Raw genomic sequence first — 23,365 nt, 5'->3', positions numbered from 1 at the left:
CATACAAATCATTTTTAAAAGGCAAAAAAAGAAGTAAGAAAGATTGCAATCCCACTTGCTTCTTCACGATGTAAAAAGACTGCACATTTGTACTGCATTTTTTTTTATTATTTTTAAGAATTTCACATAGGACTGACTGAATGCAGAAATGCCGATATATCACAAGGGGAAAAAAAATCCTTTGAGATAAACAGTTATTAAACTACAAATTTAAGCAAAGAAAGGAAGTGATTCTATAAATTAAAGTAAGATAATACCCATGATTACAGTTTCAGCTAGACTTACCCCTTCGGGTATTTCCAAATGGAATACTTTCAGAGCTTCTTTAAAGTCTGCCTGAGAGAGAAAACCATTTCTGTTCTTGTCTATGTTTCGGAAATACTTTCCTAAGCCTGTTAGAACCCGAACTCCTCTTTTACTTAGTGTCTCTCCGAGCATACCTGAGGATTTAGAGAAATAAAGGACACAATGTTTACCTGAAATGGGCCACATGCTACAGAGCTGATATAAAAGTAAACCACAACTACCTACGATACTGCTGGTTAAAATGACACACCCATGCATCCAGGCTCCTTTATCTTTGATGAGAGAATGTCAGTTCAAAATGAAACTATCAGTTACTTAACATTTGAGTAGAAATCATATAAAGCAGCAGCCAACATCTAATAAAACATTTAAAGAGATCACAGAAGGAAAGGAAGAACAGGATATCGCCCTTTATGTGCCCAGATTATAAAACTGCTTACTTCTGCTAGAGCTGATTACATACCATGACTCAACATACAAAGAGATTTAAGAACACTACTTTGGCAATACAAACATTCCATTATGGGACATGCAGTTGCCCCTTTATTGTACAATGTGGAAATATATGTGGAAACAAGTAATTCTGCAAAATCGTTCCAAAAGAATATAGAGAGAACTATTTCTATTGTAAAAATGACAGCCTTATCAAAATCTCTAGGTAGCAGGTTTACTTTAAGGATGTCTGAGTTTCTCAGCATACTCTGTTAACAGAAGTCACCTGACATTATAATATTATATCTACAGATTACTTTTATCTACAATTATAAAGCCAAATAGGGTGGATGGTGAAAGAAAGTTTTTTCCAGTAGAGTTCAAATTCAGACACATGTTAAAAGATGTCTTGAAGGATATACACTCAACCATCCTCTAAGCCTAACTAGCAAACCTTAGATGTAGTCAAATAATTGAGAAATCAATTTGTGGCTATTATGCAAGGGAAAACAAGGAATAACTAGAAGATTAAAAAATATCCCTAATCTATTATTCCAAAAATTTTTCTAAACATAAATGTCCAAGCAGATTTTAGTGACCAAAGAGGGCCTACTTAAAACAGGTTCAGCTAATGACAGGAGATTCTAAGAGCTGGAAGCTGTTCAGTCCAACAGTTTTTGTTGACCACAGGTTACAAAGGTAATACACAGCACTGCATAAACAGCTTTCTGTAATTTTAAACACAAAGCTTTGCATTTGTCCTAAGGACTGTAACTAGGAACTTGGTAAAATTCAATTACGTATTCAGGAGTATACTACTCAATTGTACTCAACTATTTTAATAAGCAAAATATTAAAGACAACCAAAAACCAAATTATCAATGTATAGAAATAATGGCCCAAAGAAGTATCTAGGACAAAATTAACTGAATAAATGAAACTGTGTTTGTACATTTTGCCAATAACTTTTTAAATTCAATGCCAGTTTAACATAGGATCAGCATTATGCTTGAGCATTTTTTCAGAGATTATGTCGACACAGAGATTAACATTTTATTGACTGCATTCACAATTATTCTGTATTGTCTCCACGATCTTTAGCCAGACTGTTTATTTAAAGAAAGAGAGAGAAGAAAGTATTCTTATGACTGATTTATTCTGGTATCAGATTCTAATAATATTCTGCTAAATATCTAACTTCTGTTTAATTTAATTTATAATGTTACTATTGTTCTTTGTGTTGAGCTGTAAATACAGAGATAACAGAAATTTAAATTAAATGGGTTCTCGTAGACACAAACCTTGAATCTTCTTGAAAACTTTGCTGTTGTCAACCACTTGCTTGGAACACTCTTGCTTGAATTCCATAGAAGAAGCTCTAAAATAATCAAAATTAATCTTGATTGGTGAAAGTGCATGTAAGTACATGTAATATTACTGAATTCAAAACAGCTATAATTAAAAAAAAAAACATATTGAGCTTTATAATTAATTCTTATACTACCCTTATAAGTACAGTATGCAAATGCTTGAGTTTGAGATGGCACACACAATATTCTTGGCTGAACAGCTGCAGATATGTAGAAATTCCTTTCTGACAACATTGCATTAGCAGCCCATCCCCATCTACTAATGCATTAAGCATGGATAATTCCTCTTGTGCGTAAAATCTCCAGAAATTTATTTCAAGACAGTCCTAATCTTCAGATCAGGCCACTGGAAGAGTTTGTTAACGCAACTACATTTAGTTGCCAATAGGAAAATAACATGAAGTAGCTACAAATCTCTCTTTAGAAGAGAAATAGCAAGGGTTTTGACCAAAATGTGGATAAGTGTATTTTAGGTATGATCTAAGAATTATGGTTACATTTTGTGCTTTGTCTCGCAAGTGATTCCCTTCTGAGAAGAGCTTCCGAGAAACCCACATCAGAAATTATTATAGAGTTTGAAAAAAAAAAAAACTACTATGGAAGAACCTATCAGGAAAGAAAAAAAGAAGTCCAATAGTTATTTTAATCAGAATAGGAAGGCAAAGGCAAAAGTACTACTGTCAGCTTTGAGCTGCTTGCTCACCAGTGCTTTGCCATAGAGTACTCCTCCTCCTGCTTTCTGAGACCAATGACTTACCTCTCTGCTGTCTATTAAGACTCTTATCTCTACTTTGGGTATCTCCCATCATGAAGTCCCTAAGAACTTTATATCAAATCACCTAATCTGTACAGTCAACAACTACATACGGAGGACATTATACTCTATCTAAAACACATGTTAAACAAAAGAATCATGGCTTCTGACAGCAGGGCATAGCTGCTCCTGAAAACCTGCAAATAGACCTTTTGGACTGTACCTGAGTAGGATTCTCTGTGAGTACGGTAATGGAGATAAGAGGACTCAATTCAAGAGTTTTATACTAGAGAACACTGAGTTCAATAACACTCCCATTCAGAACAAAAAGACAGACTTCACAATCTGAAATTTAGTCACTAATGGAAAGGACACAGAGACAGAGTATAAAAAAGAAACAATCTGTTCCACCAGAGGTAGCAGAAAATCCAAAATTATAACCCAGTGAGCAGGTCTTCATTCTGGAGCCTTCAGAGATAATATTGGATCAACTCCAAATTTCACAGGTATAAGATTAGCAATAAATGAAAGAAAAAGCTGTTTACCAGAATGATAGGCTTCTGAGATGTAAAACGTCTTACATAAACTATCTGAAATTAAACTATACTGTTTTTTATTTCATGGAAACCTTGCAGAGAGGGAACAATTAGCACTAAGCATCATACAACTGTATATTTCTATAACCAATTACATTTGAATTTACTGTTTTATGTACTTTTAGCTCACTATGGCTCCTTTGCAAAGCTTTCCCTGTAAAGCTTTAAATACTGTTAAGTGAATATTACCGTAACTGAGAACGAGCTTCATGTGTCTGAACACTTGCGGGGGGGGGAGGAGTATACGATCTCTTTAATTGAGATTCTGTTATTGCTGTTACTAGTCAAGAATGCATTGATGCATCTGATATATGAGGAAAGGCCAGGAATGCTGGAACTGTTTAGCCTGGAGAAGAGAAGGCTTGAGGGACTTTATCAGTATGGATAAATACCTGACAGGAGGGAGTAAAGAAGACTGAGACAGGCTCTGCTCGGTGGAGCCCAGTGACAGGACAAGAGGCCACGAGCACAAACTGAACACAGGAGGTTTGTTCTGAACATCTGGAAACACTTTTGTACTGTGAAGGTGATTGAACACCGGAATAGGTTACCCACAGAAGTTGCAGAGTCTCCATCCTTGGAGATAATAAAAAACCCAACTGATGCAGCCCTGAGCAACCTGCTATAGTAAACCCTGCTCTGAGCTGGGGGACTGGATTAGAGACCCTCTTGAGGTGCCTTTCTATGATTCCATGATTTTATGACAATTTTTACCTTGTAACATCTGCTATCAGCTAACACTGCTCACCAAAACTTGAGTAATCAAACTCTGACTATATTTCCAACATTGTTAAGTAACTTCCATGTTCAGGCAACACATCAGTGCAATAAATTTTATACCGAGATTTTATTTGTGCTAAGAACCACTATACTCACAATAAAAGCAAGAAAACCCAGAGAAAGATGCTTTATTCCCTAGAAAGTTTACTTCTGTATAGATACTGAGATGAGAATCTTACCTTCAAAAATAACTCATGCTCAAAGATTAACCATTCACCTAACCATTTTAAAAAGTTCTAAGAAATTCCCATCTTTCAGCCTACGGAAAAACATAATTTACTAAAACTTATTTTGAAAGAATAAGTGCCAAAGTCCTGTCCCAGGAGTCTTCAACATGTGGCAATATCTGGAAGAATGAAGGGGTAGGAGAAGGAATGAAAAAGAAATGAAAAAGAAAAAACAAAGAGAAAAGCCTCCAATCCGTCCCCTGCCTGCGTTCAAACACTTGCGTTATCACCACTGATATCAGCTTTTAACATAAGCTTCACAAAAGACTTCACTCTAGAAAGTCACTGAATTATAGAATACATACTAATATCTATTACTAAATTCTCCTAACAACAGCCTAAATAGAGATTTTTTTTTTAGTAGTATAAAAGATATTAAGAAGCTCTCACTAAAAAAATCTTTTTTGCTTCAGGAAGGAAAGGTAATTTGAAAACCACTTAGCTGCACTTACTTTAGAAAATCCACAGCTGCTTCATCAATATCAATCACACGAAGGGTGAGAACTGGGTTCTGCTTACAGCTTTCTGGAAGGTTATGATCAACACTTCGGAAAGTTAGGTTAGCTCCCTGTTGGTAAAGCATACAGTGATTTACAAGTATGTGGTATATTTTGTAAAATACATACTGCAAGGCTTTCAAGAAGCATGATTGTTAAAAGCTTTAGTACAAAATGATGAAAAAGCACAGCTGAGGTCAGTTAACCTTCTTAACAGAGCCTTTCTAGTACTGAATAAAAACAGCTGCAGGCTCCAAGATGCCACATTATCCTCTACATAGAGGTTTGTCTAGTAAGAGGGCCTACTGTTGCCTAATCCACAGCTGAGAAACATGAGACTAGAGACTGTAGTCAGGCTCCACTTTTCAGTTCTTCTCCCTTCATCCTTATGGGATCCAAAACTCACTGGATCACAGAAGAGAGTCACAGAAGGTGCCACATTGATTCCATGAGAGCAAAATTCTCACAGACTAGAAGAAACCCTCCGCAGTTATTTTCAAAAATCTAAAAACATACTTGAGATAAACAAACAATTAAAAAGTAGCCTTCCCAAAGTTCAAATCATTCCTGCAACGTTTAAATTTAAAGTTATTCTTTAAAATAACTATACTTCACTAAATAAATATTGAATAAGAACACGTCATTAGTAGCATACAGTTCTTTACCCAGTACAGTCTCTTCTGAGTATTGCAAATTCCCCTTCTCTACAAGTTGGGGACAGAGGACACACCTCATATATTCTGCAAAATTAAAGATGCTTTTTGGGTTGGGGGAAGAGGGAAGGGGAGAGAAAGAAAAGCAGGAAACGAAAGGCAAAGAATGCTGAGAAGAATCAAAAAAAGCAGTAGCTCTAACTGTAGTATCTATGCAGGCTTGGGTTATAAAGCCTCCAAAACTCATAAATTAGGAAGGAGGAAGAGACACCGTTAATGTGCCAGTGTCTCAACCACTTGGACTTTGTGAGAGATTTTTATATCTTAATGTCAGACCAGAAAACTAGTTTGCAGATACAGAGATTCACAGATATGACATCATTCCAAAGAGCTACTGAACTTGGTAGCAGTACATTTTCTGGATGGCTTTAAGACACATTTTAATTCAGAACATATTTCTATCTGCAGACTGCAAAGGTACACATAATCATAAAAAAACCTCTAAAAGGTATCTTCGACCTCCATACCATAAAGAAAGTAATATATTTCATCTTGGGAATCCTTATGTTGTAGACACATGTAAACATTTAGGATTAGGCAGATGATTAGAAAAAAGACTCTAAAACCTAATGTTATTGTCTTTTACTTTCAGTACTTCACTCAAATACTGTTTTTGCTCTAAATTCAAGATCTCCAGATGTGAAAAACTCAGTGAAAACACTCTGTACTTGAAAAATTGCTCAAGTATTTATAAACCAGGAACACTTAACCCAGTACAGAAGTACAGCAATACAGAAGATGCAACATGATTTATAGTCAGTCACTCATCAGATCAGTAGCAGATGAAGTTTACCACTGTTTCAAAAGCTCATTCTAAACAGCTGGTGCTGAACATTTTCAAACTTTAGGTTAAAACTAATTAACTTGAAATTTACTCATGTTTATAAAAATATTTAATCATTGCCTCCTGTCAAAAATGCCAGCAGACCTTGCAAAGCACTTTGGTCTACGTCTTCGGAACATCCTCTGAACTGTGCAGAGCTGTTTGCCTACAAAAAGCTCTGCACTGACTGCAGTCTTGTGCCCTCTAGTGAGAAAATCACAAACTACAGCTTAATCTGAAGCCAAAAATGGAATCTCTAAAATGTGGGACAACAAAATAATCCAGACTCTTGAAAATCTTTAATTCGAAGACATTACTGACGGGAAGGATTTTTGGTCTTCCCTGAAAGCTAGATCACAATTTTCAACTCGAATTATAAATATTACTTCCAAATCACCAACTAAAGTGACTTACATTCAACAGAAGAATACTTACAATATAGAAGTCGCTAAAATCATAAGCTTTTCCCTTCTTTTGTCCACGTTGATGTTGATAAACTCCCTTCTGAATGAAAGGCAAGGCATTTGTTCTGTGAAATAATTCAAAACTTATATTAAAACAACTAAATTTATTTAAGTTTCTTAGATAGAGTGGAAGATGTTTACTAAAACCTTTTTAAAAAGTAATTTATCCTACCGATTTTTTCCAAACTGTCGAAATTCGTACACAGTAAGGGATCTGTCACATGCGAAAAAAAATCCAATCAACTCTCTACAAGCATCACGACCATTTCTAGAAGGAAAATTGAAAAGCACCGTTTATGTTTTTGCATCTATAGAAACCCAATTCAACCCAAACATAAATAATATTTCTATTTTGGAATACGCTTTTTATTTCCAATGTTGCATATTGTACAGCCTTTTTCTTTGAAAGCTGTATCAGACTATTTTCTCTAACCCGCTATGAAATGAGACTTCTGGATTTAGACACATACACAATATTCCATTCTCCATAATGTTACAAATACCTTCCAAGCCTTCATGTATCAGTATACCAATGTAATTTTCACTCATTAACCAAAGGATTACTTACACCAGGACTACTGCATTCATTATGGTATACGAAGCTATGTGGCTGAATCCTCAGCTATGTCTAACAAGTATACAGCTCACTGCTTCAGAAAAGCGCCACTTTCAGAGCTGAAGAATACGATTATATCACCACTACTCAGTTCAGAAAAGTTTCAAAAGTGCCCTAAACCTGCAAGTTTTATACTTAATACATAAGGAGCTACAAACAAGACACAAAGCTATCCTTTCCATCCACAGTGGTTGCCACCTACTAAGACAAGGCTAAAATAATTTTTAATCAACTGACGTGCAATGGCTAAGAGCAATATTTTACACCGCCCCTGTGCTAACTGGCCTGCACAGAGCTAAGGGTATGATGGTAACATAACATTACTTATGCATCTTAACATTGTACAATGAGACAGTAAAGCCAGTATCCATCAGACATGTCAAAATTTATATTATATGCACATATATATCCACACAGCACATACTTTTTTCTAAACATAGGGAACAGAAACGTTCACTGCAATTTATTATTTCAAGATCATCATTGATAAATTCATAGAATTTAAAAGCTTTACAAAATTTGTGATTACCTTGATATAATCCTACTATCAAAGCGTAGCTTGTTAGAAAGCATGTTTTCAGTTAATCCTGATTTGGTCCTTATTCTGTGAAAATAATGCAGCATGGTAATGATACCTATATGCTCACAGAGAAATGTTACATAAAAATCAACTGTTTCAAAACAGCAAAAAAATGTGAAATACGGTATCCTTGGCAACTGGCTGAGGAGATGATCCCTCGTAGTTGAATTAGAAAGCAACTCAGAGTTGTAATGTGGAAGGTCTTCTGGGATTATATAATATCACAGTACATTCACAGAAGGCACAGATATGAATGGAATATTTTGTTTACATACACTTATATCAACAACTAAACCTCTATCACTCATCATACAACCACCAATCAATGTGTTTTCTTGCAAAAATACCCAGGTTGGAGCTTCTTTACCCACCTACATATTTTATATTGGCCATACTACTAGTTCCAGGAATGAAGATTTGTCCATGTGACAGGTGTAAGAGATTGAGACTGGTTTTGTTGACTTTTTTTTTTTTTGAGAATACAAAGATTACATTTGTTGAGAAAGACTTTAAAGCAGGATGTTAAAACGCACAAAGCAGAGATGTTTGCCTGCATGTTGAGAAAGATTAACAGAACAAAACTTGGACCTACAGAGTCATTTAATTTTATGGGTCACAGTGTTTTCTCAGTTTTTCTTAAGCCCTTGGAGTTACTATTTCAATGCTCACAGGCCAGGAATGACACTTAAATGCAAATATGGTTAATGATTGCAGCAGAAATCAAAACATGAAAGAAAAGTATGATTATATTGTGAAGATCTACATTAGCATTTACGGATGCATATTTATGTAATTTTATGCACCTCAGGATAGGAATCTCTAAAAGGATGTGACAAGATTGCGTGCATTCAACAGCTCAGAAAAGGATGGCAAAACCCTGTGATGAACAATATCAATATAAGCTTAAGAATATTCTCCCAGGTTTTATAAATTCTATGAATCAATCACTATACATAGAGAATCCACTTAAGAAGGTCCCACTAGGCAATTATAGGCATGGGGAGGCTACAAAAAAGGCCTCGCATGAAGCTGGTGGATCCAAGCCAGTAATAAAACATCTGGAAAGGCAAACAGACTTCACAGAGCTCAAAATAATAAAAAATACAGCAGAAAATGTATTTCTAAAAAAAATGACCACTACAGAAAACTTACTTTGTTTCATGCAGCGTTCTTTTTCTACAACGCATTGGTGCTGTCCCAAATCCCAGAAGTCCATGAGCTTCCTTGTAAATATCAGCACGCGTGGATTGCTCGGGGTCACTTATAACGGCTCTGACCAGAAAGAGCAGGGAGAAGCCCTCTGACTGTTAATAAGTTTGAATTTCAGATCTTACATATTCTTACTCAGGAAAGAAAACACCCAAGAATAAACATGGCAATAAAAAGTTATCCATTAAGCTTGCATAAATGTGTCTGCTCTTTGTTTGTTTGTTTTTAAAAATTCTGGAGTCGATTACTCAAAATCAAATCTATGCAATAATATTCTGGCAGTGCATTACTATGTAGTAACTTAACAAGTATATATGTATTATTTAAATTACATTTTATATATGTATGTTTTATATATATATATGTCAGTTTAACAAGTAAACAAAAGAAGAGTCCCTTTAAAAGTACATTAGATTCTTTTTATGCTATTGAAATGGTCCATAATCAGAAGGAAAAAATAATTATGCACAGCTAATATAGTTTCATAAACTTGCTCTCTGATCCGTGCAGATCTATCTTTGCACGCATCAGTTACACTGATTTACCTGCAAAATCAGCTCTACTAAAAAAATAAAAATTTAAAAAAAAAAATCAAAACACCTTTGTGTTTCCTTTAATAGATTTTTTTTTTTAATGCAACAGTTTTGAACAAATCTTCCCCAGTTAACATCCTGCTCTCTGATACCAATTTGTTTGGCAGTACTGGCACAGTTATATTTGGAACATAAATAGAGTTTTTAAATTAAAAGTTCATTATGATGCAGCTACTGGATATTGTTTTGACTTTGTCCACAGAAGGGTCCAGAGTAGGAGGAGGAATACATGGAAAAATCAAAGCAAAGCAGGTTAAGCACAGAATGAACATCCGTGATCCAAGACACACAAGCCTGTGCATTAAAAAGACTTTTATTTACTGATCTTTAAACTTAAGTTAAAAAGACTTTCCCTTTAAACAATTTTTGCAAATAGTAACACTACATAAGACTTGGAATGAGATGATCAAAACACCTTCTGGGCAAGAAAAACCACGCACTCAGAGATCTAAATTCTTCTGTAGGGAAAACTGAAATTTTACATTATAAATTCACTTACCTGGATAACTGATCCACCATCACTTGTTCTACAACAGCCTGTTTTCTCCTCTCTGCAGCAACATCCTCCTGCAACGCAAAACTGACTGAGAGAAAATGAAATATATAACACCAGACACTTCAAATAATAAATTACCCTTTAAGATAGCATTCAGAGGTCACAATCTTACCAATGTTACAATTAATATTTTTTTCCATCTTTTTGATTAGAGTTCTATTTGTATTAACAAATAGACAAATAATATTCTCTGCTACACACTCAAATTGTCTATGCATATTAGCTGTCAATAAATATAAGAATTCTAGTATTTCTGTTGACAGACGGCATCCTTATCTCCATATTCTTTCCAATAAATTCTGTAAATACAATAGAGCCTGAGGAAACTCACACTCTTCCAGGTTTCATGGTTGACACAGATTCCAACTCGGGGAATGAAACTTTACCTCCAGCAATATTTAGTCAAAGAAATTCTTTGAAGACAGTCTCAAGGCACAATTTTTATTTGCTGCATGCCACAAGAATTTTCTGCTGAGACAGGCCAATCTGAAAAACCTTTCAGGAAAGATCATCCTAAGGGGAAGGGGATTTAACATGATCTTATTATTATTTTTATTAGACTAACACTGAACCGTAACCTTGTGCCATTCACTGTAAAGTGCTCAGGCGCTGATCATCGTTTGTTTCATAGAAAGAGAAACCAAAGCACAAGAGGATGCCCCAGGACAACACGGAGGCTACTGGCAACAACCAGGCCCCAGCGGCTCTCTTTATTTTCCAGATCTCTGAACTTTTTCACAGCACTCAAATTTGCCTTTTATCCACAAAAAATAATTTTTATGTATGAGAAAACAGAGATTATTATTACTGAGGGGGTTAATGCAGCCTTTTTGACAACTCTGTAGGTATTGTGAAACTGAAGAATTAAGATATTTTTCTGATTTGTTATTTTTTCCACTCAATTCTTGTGTGCAAACCAAATTCTAGATAGATAAAGCATTCCCATGGCTGAAAAAGAACCAAAAATTGGTTCTTTGACACCATGTAACTGTAAGGGATAATCCCTAATTCCACAGATATGCTGTGGGTATCATTCACAACATTTGAGTAAATACTGACTGGCATTAGCCATAAAAATAACCAAACCCCCAAAAAACCCACTAACCATAAAAATCCAAACAAATAACGTAACATCAGACCACCTGGTGTTTATTCAGAACTGATTTTAAGCCTTAAAAGATTTCTGAATTATAGGAGGTAGGGGACTTTTTCGTTTGCTTTCATATTTCATTTTTCCACCTATCAGAACTACAGGTGCTTTATTCCGAGTTACTGAATCTTTGCCCATTAACTGTCACAACAGATGTATTAAAAAGCATTACGCAATGGAGGACACAGTGATGATACAGAGCAGTGTTTGTTAAAACACGACATATTCCGTCAGCCCTGGCTTACAGAGCCAAATCAGGTATAACACTGAGACAAGAAATCTTACACCTTGAACTTCAATTGAATACTAGGTCACTAAATGTACTCTTCCGTGGAATATCTTCCATTCACCTCTTAGACAAAAGCTCTACTATGAATTTACAAAACTGCCGAGGCAAACATTGAACTTACAGCAGGTCTCACTATTTAAAAAGCAGTAACTCTTGTTCACAAAATATGATTATTCAGAGAAAAGCAACCTTCTTCCAAAAAGCCCTGATTTTATTGTATGGAGCATCTATTGGCAATCACACATGTTCTATAATCTGTCTTGAATATGGGAACTTTCATCCCAGACTACAGAAAAATTACAAGAAATTCTACTGTAGAGTTTTGGGTAATGATTACAGTAAAAGGTAATTTTAGCACTGTGTATTCCTAAAACAAGCGTCTACAATTGAGGCAGCATGTACCCAATGGAATTAGGATGTAGGCAGTTACTACTGCCAGGTTTTTTCCATTATTCCTACCACTATCAGAAGCTCGAACCTGAGAGAACCTAAGAGATATTCCTAGAAAGAGACAGCCAGCCTGTGCAACCATCAGCGTTAATCAATAGCAAAAGTGCTTCTACAGGTCCCCGTAACACCTTACTCAGATGCCTGGTGGCTTCCTTTCAAAGCATACCAGCTGCAGTGTACCTCTTATTTTGTAGTCCTGCATTGCTCCCTTTCTCAGTATTTTTAGCTTATTTGATTTAGCATTAAGTAGTTATTCTAACGATACTTCAAATTTTTCCATTATCCTCATCCTGTAGTATAGATTTTTAAATTTCTTCTAAAAATAACGAACAGAAGTTCTTCAAATTCTTCATAAAAGTACTTTCTGAAAAGATTTTCTTATCCTGAAAATTAATAGTGACCTCAGCAGTGCAACATCCACATTCACTTTGACGAGACTAGAATGTTTGCAAAGATGAAAAATGCAGTGCATAGTCATGATTAAACAAAATAAATTAAAATTATTTACTTTTACAATCTCATAAAATTTCTCATGGCTTAGTATTCCATGAGAAAGTTAGAATGCTAACTCTGTTCAACAATACCTTCAAAAACCAGTTTTGAAAACCATCACTCTGCACACGCAAATATTGAATTATGCACTACCAAATCTCAAGGATCTTCATCATTGTAAATAATCTTAAATTCAAAGCTTAGCCTTAGATAGGCAAGACTCCTATTGTTCAGTTCTTAAGAGTCAAAATCTTGTCTATGTAAGAAGAAACATATTGGGTACATCCATATAAGAAAATTTTCAATTCCCTTCTACACATGCTAGATGCTTTACTTGTTGCCAGTTTTCAGGGCTCCCTCCTTCCCAAGATCAATAGGGACGAGAGGAATCAGAAAAGGATCTAACAGAGGACTGGAGTCAAAGCAACTGAAAGGAGAGGCTAAGGGAGCTTAGGTTTGTTTAGTTTGCAGAAGCAGCAGCTATGAGGCATTCTGTAAAATCCTACAATGAAAGGGATGTTACTAAGAAGACAGAAGCAAACATTTTTGACAGTGGCCAACGGTATAACAAGAGGCCAGCGTTACAAACTGAGCCTTGGGAGGCTTGGTGTGGATAATAGGAAGAACTTCTTCACAAGAAGACTAGTGTATTACAGGAAGATGTTGCCTAGAGGTGCTGTAGAAACTCCATTCTTGGAGCTTGAAAATTCAGACAACCGTGGCTGACCCGATCTAATACCTGCAGCAGAGCCCACAGAGCTTACAAAGCCAGTTCTTATCACATATTCCATCTCAGGAGTAAATGAGGGAAAACAGCCTATTTACTACAGGAACAAGTCAGAGTAAGTGCTGATGGAATCATGGAATCCATGGATCATGGAATACAGGCTCAGGTATGAGCTACAGACCAGAGGAAATGTTAACACTATACTCAGGTTCACACAAGTCACTCAGTTAATCTTAGTTGTATGTATATATTTGTATTTATTATTCATAATTTGCATTCTTATTTATATACATTGTTGCATAAAATACAAGCATTGCAGATACTATTAAAAAAATGCTCACTGGATTGCTCAGGTCAGATCTCCTTGAAACAAATGTTTAATCTCTCAGGACTTCAATGGGTGCAGCTACATGCTAGGACCACATCATCAAAGGCCTAACTTCTGTTGAACATCTGGGAAGTCATTCTACAAGTCTAGTCAGTTAACAGCATAATATCAGCCAAAACACTTACAGCTTCTGATTTCCTTATACTATGCCGCATATTATAGGGCTTGCTTATGTAGCATTGTTGCAGGAGAGCTTTCTCATCAAGAGCTGTAAGATCATCATTATGTCCATCTTGAAGCTGTGTACCCTATGCAAAAATACATTGTTTTCATAAATCAAATTTAATTAATTGTAAGAAAAAACAAACCAACCACACACATTTTCCTCAACAATTTAACGTATTTTCCTTTTTTTCTTCTTTCTTTTTTAAAGTGCCTGCTTCTTCCACTTCGTGCTAATTAGAAAACAAATTTTTTAAGCCTAGCTTTCTACAGAAACTGAACTTAAAAATCTTGTTCTCTAGTATTGCCTTATAGCTTTTGAATACTTACCAGCTTTTGACCATATTGAAATTAAAAAAAAATAAATTTCAAAAATACTGTGTTCCTACAAGCTTTGTGAAATATCAGCAGCAACTCAGAGAAGGCAGACTGTTAGTACCTCTCTGAAGACAAGAGCTCATCCTTTCTCTGTTCTGCTCCAGAACAGCCAAGAGAAAGAGGCGGATTTGCCATTATGAATACAGCTCAAGTTCACCATTGCAGAGATGCTGCTTTTTGACCAGTAAAGAAGTTAAATAGAATCATAGAATGGTTTGGGTTAGAAGGGATCTTAAAGATCATCTAGACAGGGAAATGCCAAAGCACACCGCTGAACTGGGTCTAACAGACTTGTAAATAAGTCTGAGGCTATTACCTCCTCTAGGAGCAGCTTCTTTTCAGAGAAGAAAAGTTATTACAAGTTCCACTAATCAGATAAAATAATAAGTACCCTGAAATCTAAAGAGGTTTTGATTTATTAATTTAATCAGGTAGTGATAATATCTAACATAGAAAATTGTTCTGCTAGACTTTATATTAATATCTATCATAAGAACTGACCCACATGGCTTCTAGTGCTTAGCAAGTATCTTTCTGGAACCCAAAATCACCAGAATAAGCCAGTCCTGCTTTTTCTCTCCCTGTGTACACTTGCCACATATTTCTTCAGTTTCGGATTAACTTGGCTGCTCCTGTAAATACCCTTTTGATGGGCTTGCAGTACAGGACATAAAGGAGTCACTCCTTGGGAAACAGATGATGTGATGCTGTCAGCCTGGTACGTAAGAATCGAATCATTAAAAAAAAAACAAACCAAAACCACCACATAACAACAAACCAACACAAAAAAAGTAATACTACAACAAAACCCCAGAACTGACAATTTTAACTACCAACAAACATAAAACTAAACAAAATCAACTCTAACTCACAGAATGTTTACTTAGAACTACTTGCAGGTTCTCCAAGTTTTATCTGAATGCTAGAAGAATGACTATAAGAGGAGAAAGCCCCTTTAGAACTATCAACAATGTGTGAAACAATAACAACAATATGTGAAACATGATCTCTGTCTTATGCAAGACCTTCCCTTTTCATTGTACTGAACATTAAGGAAATAAAATCAGTAAACTCTTTGTTATTCATCACAAACCTTTTCTCTGAAAAGCCATGAGCACAATATGTTCCCTCAACATCTGCATACTTAACTTTTCATTAAGATTCTTAATCGGTCATCTAACCTCTGCACAATCTAGCATTCCACCAGTCCTCACAGCTGTTGCTTACTTTGTGTCCTGTTTCCTTATGCCTACAATGATGTGTCTTGCTCTGTGCAACCACCCTTCTCCACTCTTTCTTCCAGAACAAGAAGTTAGTTGGGTTTGTTCACCCCTTTGTTTTACAGTTTCTCTCCACTGATCTTCCCTTGTTTGCATCTTAGTTTTAATTTAAAAACACAAAAGAAACCTGGTAAAATTAATACAGCTTGCATTCTAACTTTACAGTCCAACTATACTGGATCTTATACAAAGACAAAACAAAAAGTACAGATGAAATCTTTCATTATTTTAACCTCATATTCCCTTCCATTTTCAGAGTTAATAGTTCTCTAGGGTACAGATTACATCTTTCACTTCTTTTTTAAGTCCCATATACAGTCATAATTGACTAGAAGAATAATTACTATACTTCTATATTTAAAAAAGAAAAAAGCTTGAATGCATTTCTATATTTGGAAATAACATTCTAACAAGATCTTCCCGCTGTCTCTTTGCTTCTTAGGCTGCAAACTCTTCCGTATCAATCGTGCTAATCTTCATGCTCAGACTAGAGGAGCACCATGAGGGCAAACGTTACATTTCTTCCCAGAGAATACAAGCATACTTAGATTCTCAGAGCATCTCAGTTTCTTGCTCTGGTACAACTGCAACAAGCTTCTACATTTTATTTCCTACTCAACATCAGATGCTGAAATTACATGTTTTTATTTCTTTACAATAAAAACATGGAAGAAATTAATTACACACGCATGCAAACCTCTCCAAACACTGTAATGAAATACCAGCACACGTTTGCTATTTAAAAATTCAATAACATCTTTGCCAGCTACCTTTACTGAAGCTTCTGGACACTGGAAGTGGTCTTTTTTCTTTTCTGCAATTCTCTGAGAATACTGCTTGTATTCTTCCCTCGTATCTGCTTCATACTGACGATACTTCAGTTTATATCTGTCTGTTGGGGATGGAAGATTTTCTGGTATGGTCTTCTGCTCCAAAACAGAAAAGCAAAGAATAATCAATATAAAAGCCTCTGGTCAATCTATTGAATGATAACAGCATTACTATAATTCCCATCCAGTATAGCTTCTGAAACTTCTTGACACTATGCCTCACATTAAGAAAAAATGCAAATATGACTGCATATTCAGGCTTAATTTTCATTGAATTCTTCATATTCTGCCTTTGTTTAGTCTAAAAAATACACAGCCAAATGGTTTTACATCACTTTTAAAGAGAGAAGCCAAGATTCAGTGGTTCTGTCCTGTAAGATAATGTTACAAATCACTAAAATGGGAATTCTGACATTTGATTTTGGATGGCTGAAAATGGCCTGGTGGATTTTTCTCAGTCAGAAGTTCTAATATTCTTGAATGGCAGGCAAGTATTAGTACTGGGACTTCCTTCCCTAGAATAACATCAGCTGAAAAGGCTGTGAAGCCAGCTAAGTACTTTCCCATCTTTACGTTCATTTTAGTGCTCTACACAATGGAGGCTGGATCAGTAAAAACAGCAGCAATGACAGAAGGCCAAGACTCCATTCTTCTTTCTCTTCCCGAATAGCTAACACCTTCAATGTTTAAGTGACATGCCTTCAACATTAACAAAACTAAGATGGCATTATCTAGCATCTTTACTTGACACATCTCCTCTTGCAACGCAGGTGCAGTCCTGTTCTAGTAAAGCATTTCTCAAAACCCCGTAACATTTATGTTCTTGAAAGGGCAGCTTTCTCTTTCAAAAGAGGATACACATCCCTTGACTGGTTAATTCCTGAATCATAAGACTATGTTTAAATTATTCTTCCAGAAGTGACCTATTTTGGGAAGATTTACTTACACAGTCTGTTACTGAAGAAGCTGGAATATATCTTGCTAAAGGAATGCTCAGTCAGGGCCCCAGAAGCAAGCAATGCAGAAATAAAGGCCGCCCAGAGGAATACATTAAAATATTTTAGAGCTGCTTGAAAATCCTCTCCACAAAAAACGAGAAAAAAAAAAAATCAGGCAAAAAGAGAGAGAGAGGGGAAGGGCAAAAGAAGGTAAGTGAACAGAAGATACATTCCTGCACATTCAGCATTTTAGTATTTAAGACATAATGAAGGCAGAAAGGATGCAACAAGAGATAAAGGAAAGCAGAGATGGGGAAAGACCCTAAGAAACAGACAAAGCCATTCCAACCTTCCATTAGCCTTTCTTCAGCTAGACAGAATTATATGTGTGAACTTTAGATTTTTTAAAAAATAGTAAAGCAAGCAGTGAAATTATAGGCATCTAGACCTAAAAAGAGTATAGCAACTCAAGGATGTTTGCACTGCACACTTACAATGCAGTACAGAGGAAAATAACCTATCCATAGTTACATGTTTACAGTTATATCTTAAGACATGCATAAATACCTACGTTGGGCACATAGATATTCTGAGTCGTGCACTCTTAGACCATCATTTAAAAAAAAAAAACAAAACAAAACAACTGCTTTTATTTTAATTTAAATGCAGATTTTTTTTCCAAGTTGAGAAAACACTTGGTTATATAGGAAAACATATAAAATTATGATCTTGGCAGATTCACCTTGCGCTCCAGCCAATTTGGAGTCCTGCCACAGAAGTCGCTATATTCTTTGTTTCAAGGGGCATTGGTTATATACAAATTAATTAATAATTGTTTTTCCCTCAAGCTATACTTCTGTTTGAAACACACTCATTAGAGTCTTTCTTAGGTTTACATAAGTAAAATATTTTTAAAATAATAGATTTTTAAATAATATCTTTTCCAATTCTTCCAAAAAAAGAGAACATTGCTAAATTAGGATGCTGCACCCTAATCAAATAAAAACATACTACTAGTAGTAAGACTTTTACCATGGTTATGTATGGTGCATGATTATGACAGAAAATAATCATGTAGGTAGCATTCTTTAATTAGTTTAAAGCTCTAGATAGCTAATCTCTTGAATATATAGAGACTACAAAGAGAAGACTACTGTATGCAGTACTTCAGCATTTTCCCTTTAATTGTCACATTTGAAAAACGGAAAATATTGGTGGAATGACACCAGATCAAAAATAGTGTCTCCAATAAGCTAGTTCCTACCACACAAAAGTTAAAACATATTAGATTTTCAGACCATATACTATAGTACTCTATACTGAGTTGCTAATGTTAGTTAGTCAGTGTATATCTTTTTGGCTGCTTTTCCTTTAGCTTAAACAGGTGTCTAGAAAATCTTGTCAGAAGAAAATAGAGGTAAAGAGAAATTAAATATGTACCAATGATCAAATAAAAAATTGACACATTCATTTCTTCAAATTTAATGCAGCTGGAAGAGTTCAAAGGAAAATTTTCCTGCATTCAGGGAACTGTAAGAATTAATTTAATTACTCAGTTATTAAACTTGTTATAGTGGATATTGATCCTGAAAAGTGATGTACTGAACTATAAACCAGAATGTTAGCATCCAGACTACTGATTTTCATAATAAAACACCTAGGATTAGTGGTGATTAAGTTTCTTAGTCACCCAGGAGAAAAAAAAAAAAAGCTGATATGATGAGGAAATTTTACAATAGAAGTGCTCTGACAAATTGAACATAATTCCACAGCTAACATCACAGTTCTGTTTTAAAGACAAGAGACTTAGGAAAAGCCCTATGAAATGGCTGCACATAACTCCAAAAGCCTCCTTTTCACCAAAAGTAACTGTTCTTCCATACAAATAATACTTACTGTTTGGAAACTTGGGTCTTTTCTTCAATTACTTACTGACTACTACTGATGTTTTCTATTTTGGTAAGTACAACTTTGTTTAGAAAGGTAAACCAAAGTTACATGCTACCTCAAAAGTTTTTTGGTTGCTTTACAAATTGTTAATAAAGCTACCTATTAATGTGTCTCTTCAAAAATAAGTACAATGAAATGGATGAATGTTATCAACCAACAAAGAGCTAAGAAAATAGGATTTTTAAAATATTCTAGATATTTTTTAATAAAAAGTATTTTGGACCAATAGCACTGTCAGATATGAGTTTAAACAAAAGAAATAGAACTTCTATAATAAAGCTAAGCATGCTTTCCTAAATTACTGCTAAAGGGGCATATTTTAAAGATATTTGTAGCGACAGACTGACCTGTTGAGCCTGATGATGCTGTGCATATGGTGTTTGTAATGATGTTCTCCAATCTGAAGATGAATCTAGATGGCATGTATGAGGATAACTTCCACTGTATGGCATGTAAGAGTCCCCATCCTAAAATTACAGGAAAAAAACAAAAAAACAAAAAAAAAAGACAAGCAATCGTAACTGTTTTATATTCAGAGTGATATTTTTATAAACTCCTGTAACACATGAATTCTAAAAAGTATTCAGGACAGAATTAATTTATAATTACCTCTTCATCAGAATCTCCCAGCCTCCCTAGATCTAGGCATGGCACCCTGCAGGAAGTTAAAATTATTTTAATAGCAATATGTTCTCTTATTTTTCAATTACAGTAAAAGCAAATTGCCTGTTAGTTATTATTATCAGCTCCTTCACAAAAATTTCCCTGCTGTGAACAGTTTCTCTACAAATGGAGATGGCCTATTGGAAAATCCCTATTAGCCCCTCTTGGCTTCAGTTCTGGAACTGGCCAGTGAGCTTTTCCTCTTCCCCAGTTGCAGAGTAACCTGGCAGCCAAAGAGGGCCCCTGCAAGGCCCTTCTTCACTCCCAGCACAGCCATCCTGGCTTCTTTTCACTCCCCAACAGGAGCTGCTGCAACAAGACCATAAATCAGGGATTCTTTATTCCTGTCTTCCACAGCAGGTCTGTGGCAATAGCCCTCTATAATCAGTCACCAGAGAGGCAACAGGGAAGCAATAGCTCCTTGAGATGCAAGCCTTCTAAACTTTTTGGAAGATTTTAAGCAGAATGACATACTGAAGTATAGTTGGCTTCCACTGTGCTAAAGAAATGAAAACATCTACCCATTCATAAAAGCACCTCCATGTCTTCTGCCTTTACCCGAGATATACTCTGGAATTATAATAAGATTACTGCTTGGAATAAGACAGTTCCTTAATTCACAGTCTTTTTTTATTACAGGATCGCTGACAGTACACATAAATTGAGGTTTTTTGACTTCAATATGAACAATCCAAGGACACGGTCACATATACCTATAAAATAATGTAGATACATATGTTGGCTGTTAGGCATTTCAGTAAACAAAACCCCATAAATTATCAAACACAATCCTTGGAATAGCAGATGTTGCTTATCTGACAAAGTCACTATGAAGTTTTAAATTTATAGGCACGGTACGAAATTTCCCTTTGCTTGTAAAAACCCTTCACAACAGTTTCTTTGTAATTTTTACTGTAATACCTGCAAAGAAAGCCGATAGTTAAAAAAAAGTTTTTTCTCTTTTTTTCAAACTATTATATTAAAAATACTCAAGAAATTTTCATAAATATGAAAGCTCTGAGCACAGCTCTGCCATTAAGCTCAACGACATGTAAATCAACTTAATTCCAATGTAAACAATGCATCAAAAATTCTACTCTAAATATAAATCATAGAAAACAAACCTGTGATGATAAATTTCATGGAACACCGATTTGCATACCAGTACAAATGCAAATGCACAATTACACAAACTGATCAGAAATACAAGCAGACTTACTCTGGTGGGCGAGGACTGTGGCTTGCCCGTGTATCTGGTCTCCAGCCCTAAAAGAATGACACATTATTACATATCTACAGGGATCAGGATTAAAATACTCAGTTCTCTCTTTCAAGTTCCCCTGGCACTTTTTAAATCAATGCCTCAGAGTATCTGTCTGATGTATTTGACTGAGATGCTACTAACAAAAGGACAAAACAAAACCTTTTCATTGAAAGTTGATTCTTACAGATTACAAGACTAAATGACAGGAAGATTTCCAGCCATTAAGAATCCAGAATCCTGGCAATATCCATGTCAGCTATTAATAACGCATTATAAGTAATCCATGTTCCTGAGACTTTGTACAATCACTGCTCACAGGGTTTAGGTCACATAGTCCATGTTTGTCGAGAACCAACCCCTCAGCCAACCCTTAAGCCAAAACCACAATACTGACAGCCAGCTGGCCCACATGGAGCTAGCTCAGACCCCAAAAAAGCCCTGATATTTGGTGTAAGTGTATCACCTCAGCTTTAGTATAGCAGCACATGATTAGGCAGCTTGTGTACTCATACTGTTCATTTTGCGTGGCTGCGTACCACACAGATCTCCAAACTCAACTGATCGACAACATACCAAGAAAAGACTCAGGTCAAAGCTTTCTGAAAACAGCCAACAACAAATCCCTAGGGAAGATGGTTTGACTGGGGCAAGCACATAGTAACAGTTTCCCTCAACTATCCTTCCAATCTGGAAAAAAACGTGGTTCAGGGATGTTCTGAACCAGGGCCAGCATCTTTGTTTTCACACTGTTCAGCTCAGAGATGTCAGCATCACAGTCTGAACTGAGCAGACATCCGATTTCAGTGCTGCTCTAACACCTTTCATGATCTGAGAGCAGTCACAAAACTGTAATTCCCTTCCTGTCATACACCCTTGTAGCCTGCTCCTGAAAAAGAAGTTTACAGTTCAGCAACACTACCCTCTAGTGCCTTCAAAAAAAGGCATTCCGGTTTAGAAAAGGAAAAAAACCTTTCGCTCCAGCAAGGTTGCACATAATCAACACCACCACCTTGTGGTCAAATATGTAAAAAAAAGTTAAGAAATCTAACACAATTTAGTCTTATTCTAAAGACTAAATGTAATGCATTTTAAATTACAAGTATGTATTTTTTCTGTACTATTTCAACTGTGATAAGATAAAGAACATACTACACGCTAAATGTTAAAGTCATAATGTAATTCCTTTACCAGAAGTCATCAAGTCAGGAAGAAAGCAAATAAAAATCATCCTGAAGACTGTCCACATTTACGGGGTGAAGCACAGTTTCAACCTGATTTTAATCTGCGTTTTATTTTTGCAAACTACCAAGAATCCGACAGACTATGGAGTCTAAATTTAGACACTGAGGGGCATGAGAAAGAGAAGAAAAAAGGGGTAATGGTTAGAGAAAAAATGGACATTTCTTTTCTTTTACAACCTACACTACATGCCCCAGTTGCTCTTGTTGTAAACAGATATTTCATTCTCAAAAGCCTGGCTAAATGGTAACATAAAATTGATGTGGTATCATTTACAAAAGGTCCTTTTTCACTCCAAATCAAACAAAAAAGGAAAACAGCAACTTGTCAGTCAAACTCCAAGAATTCCTCACGTCATCCAACAAACAAGGAAGTTCAATGGGTGCCCGGGGCTGAGGGAAGATTACCAATTAACTTTACTTCATGGGAATAAAGTACATACTATCTGTGAGAAAAATCAACTGTTACAAAAAATATTAATATTTACCTTGGGTATAATAAAAACAACGGCCCTCAGAATCCATGATGTTATTTTTACTAATTAGGCTTTCAAAGGTTACCCTGAAAGTTTCTGCTACAGTGATCTTGTGAGAGTTGCACACCTAACATCTCAAAACGTAGACTATTAGGAATATCTGGAAAACAAAAT

General features: G+C 35.6%; 1 protein-coding gene across 14 annotated transcripts in view; it reads right to left on the bottom strand.

Moving 5' to 3' along the window:
- The window catches only part of CAPS2 (calcyphosine 2), a 31,326-nt gene that overhangs the window by 4,835 nt on the left and 3,126 nt on the right, over positions 1-23,365 (bottom strand). For 8 of the 14 annotated variants that reach the window (XM_063322916.1, XM_063322910.1, XM_063322907.1 and 5 more), the window contains 13 exons: positions 21,433-21,479; positions 20,160-20,205; positions 19,898-20,017; positions 16,603-16,758; positions 14,138-14,260; positions 10,460-10,527; positions 9,311-9,430; positions 8,108-8,182; positions 7,135-7,230; positions 6,934-7,027; positions 4,918-5,033; positions 2,040-2,116; positions 286-440 (listed from right to left, as the gene is read on the bottom strand). In XM_063322916.1, the coding sequence (XP_063178986.1) occupies positions 286-440; positions 2,040-2,116; positions 4,918-5,033; positions 6,934-7,027; positions 7,135-7,230; positions 8,108-8,182; positions 9,311-9,430; positions 10,460-10,527; positions 14,138-14,260; positions 16,603-16,758; positions 19,898-20,017; positions 20,160-20,205; positions 21,433-21,479 (1,293 nt within the window). Of the gene's footprint in view, positions 1-285; positions 441-2,039; positions 2,117-4,917; positions 5,034-6,933; positions 7,028-7,134; positions 7,231-8,107; positions 8,183-9,310; positions 9,431-10,459; positions 10,545-14,137; positions 14,261-16,602; positions 16,759-17,608; positions 17,744-19,897; positions 20,018-20,159; positions 20,206-21,432; positions 21,480-23,365 lie in introns of those variants that run through there. The other 6 variants (XM_063322920.1, XM_063322917.1, XM_063322918.1 and 3 more) reach the window with 6 other exon arrangements.

The sequence above is a fragment of the Chroicocephalus ridibundus genome, chromosome 1, assembly GCF_963924245.1.
Source record: "Chroicocephalus ridibundus chromosome 1, bChrRid1.1, whole genome shotgun sequence".
Classification (NCBI taxonomy): domain Eukaryota; kingdom Metazoa; phylum Chordata; class Aves; order Charadriiformes; family Laridae; genus Chroicocephalus; species Chroicocephalus ridibundus.
Note: the sequence above shows the minus strand (reverse complement) of the source record. Positions and strands in the feature narration are given on the sequence as shown.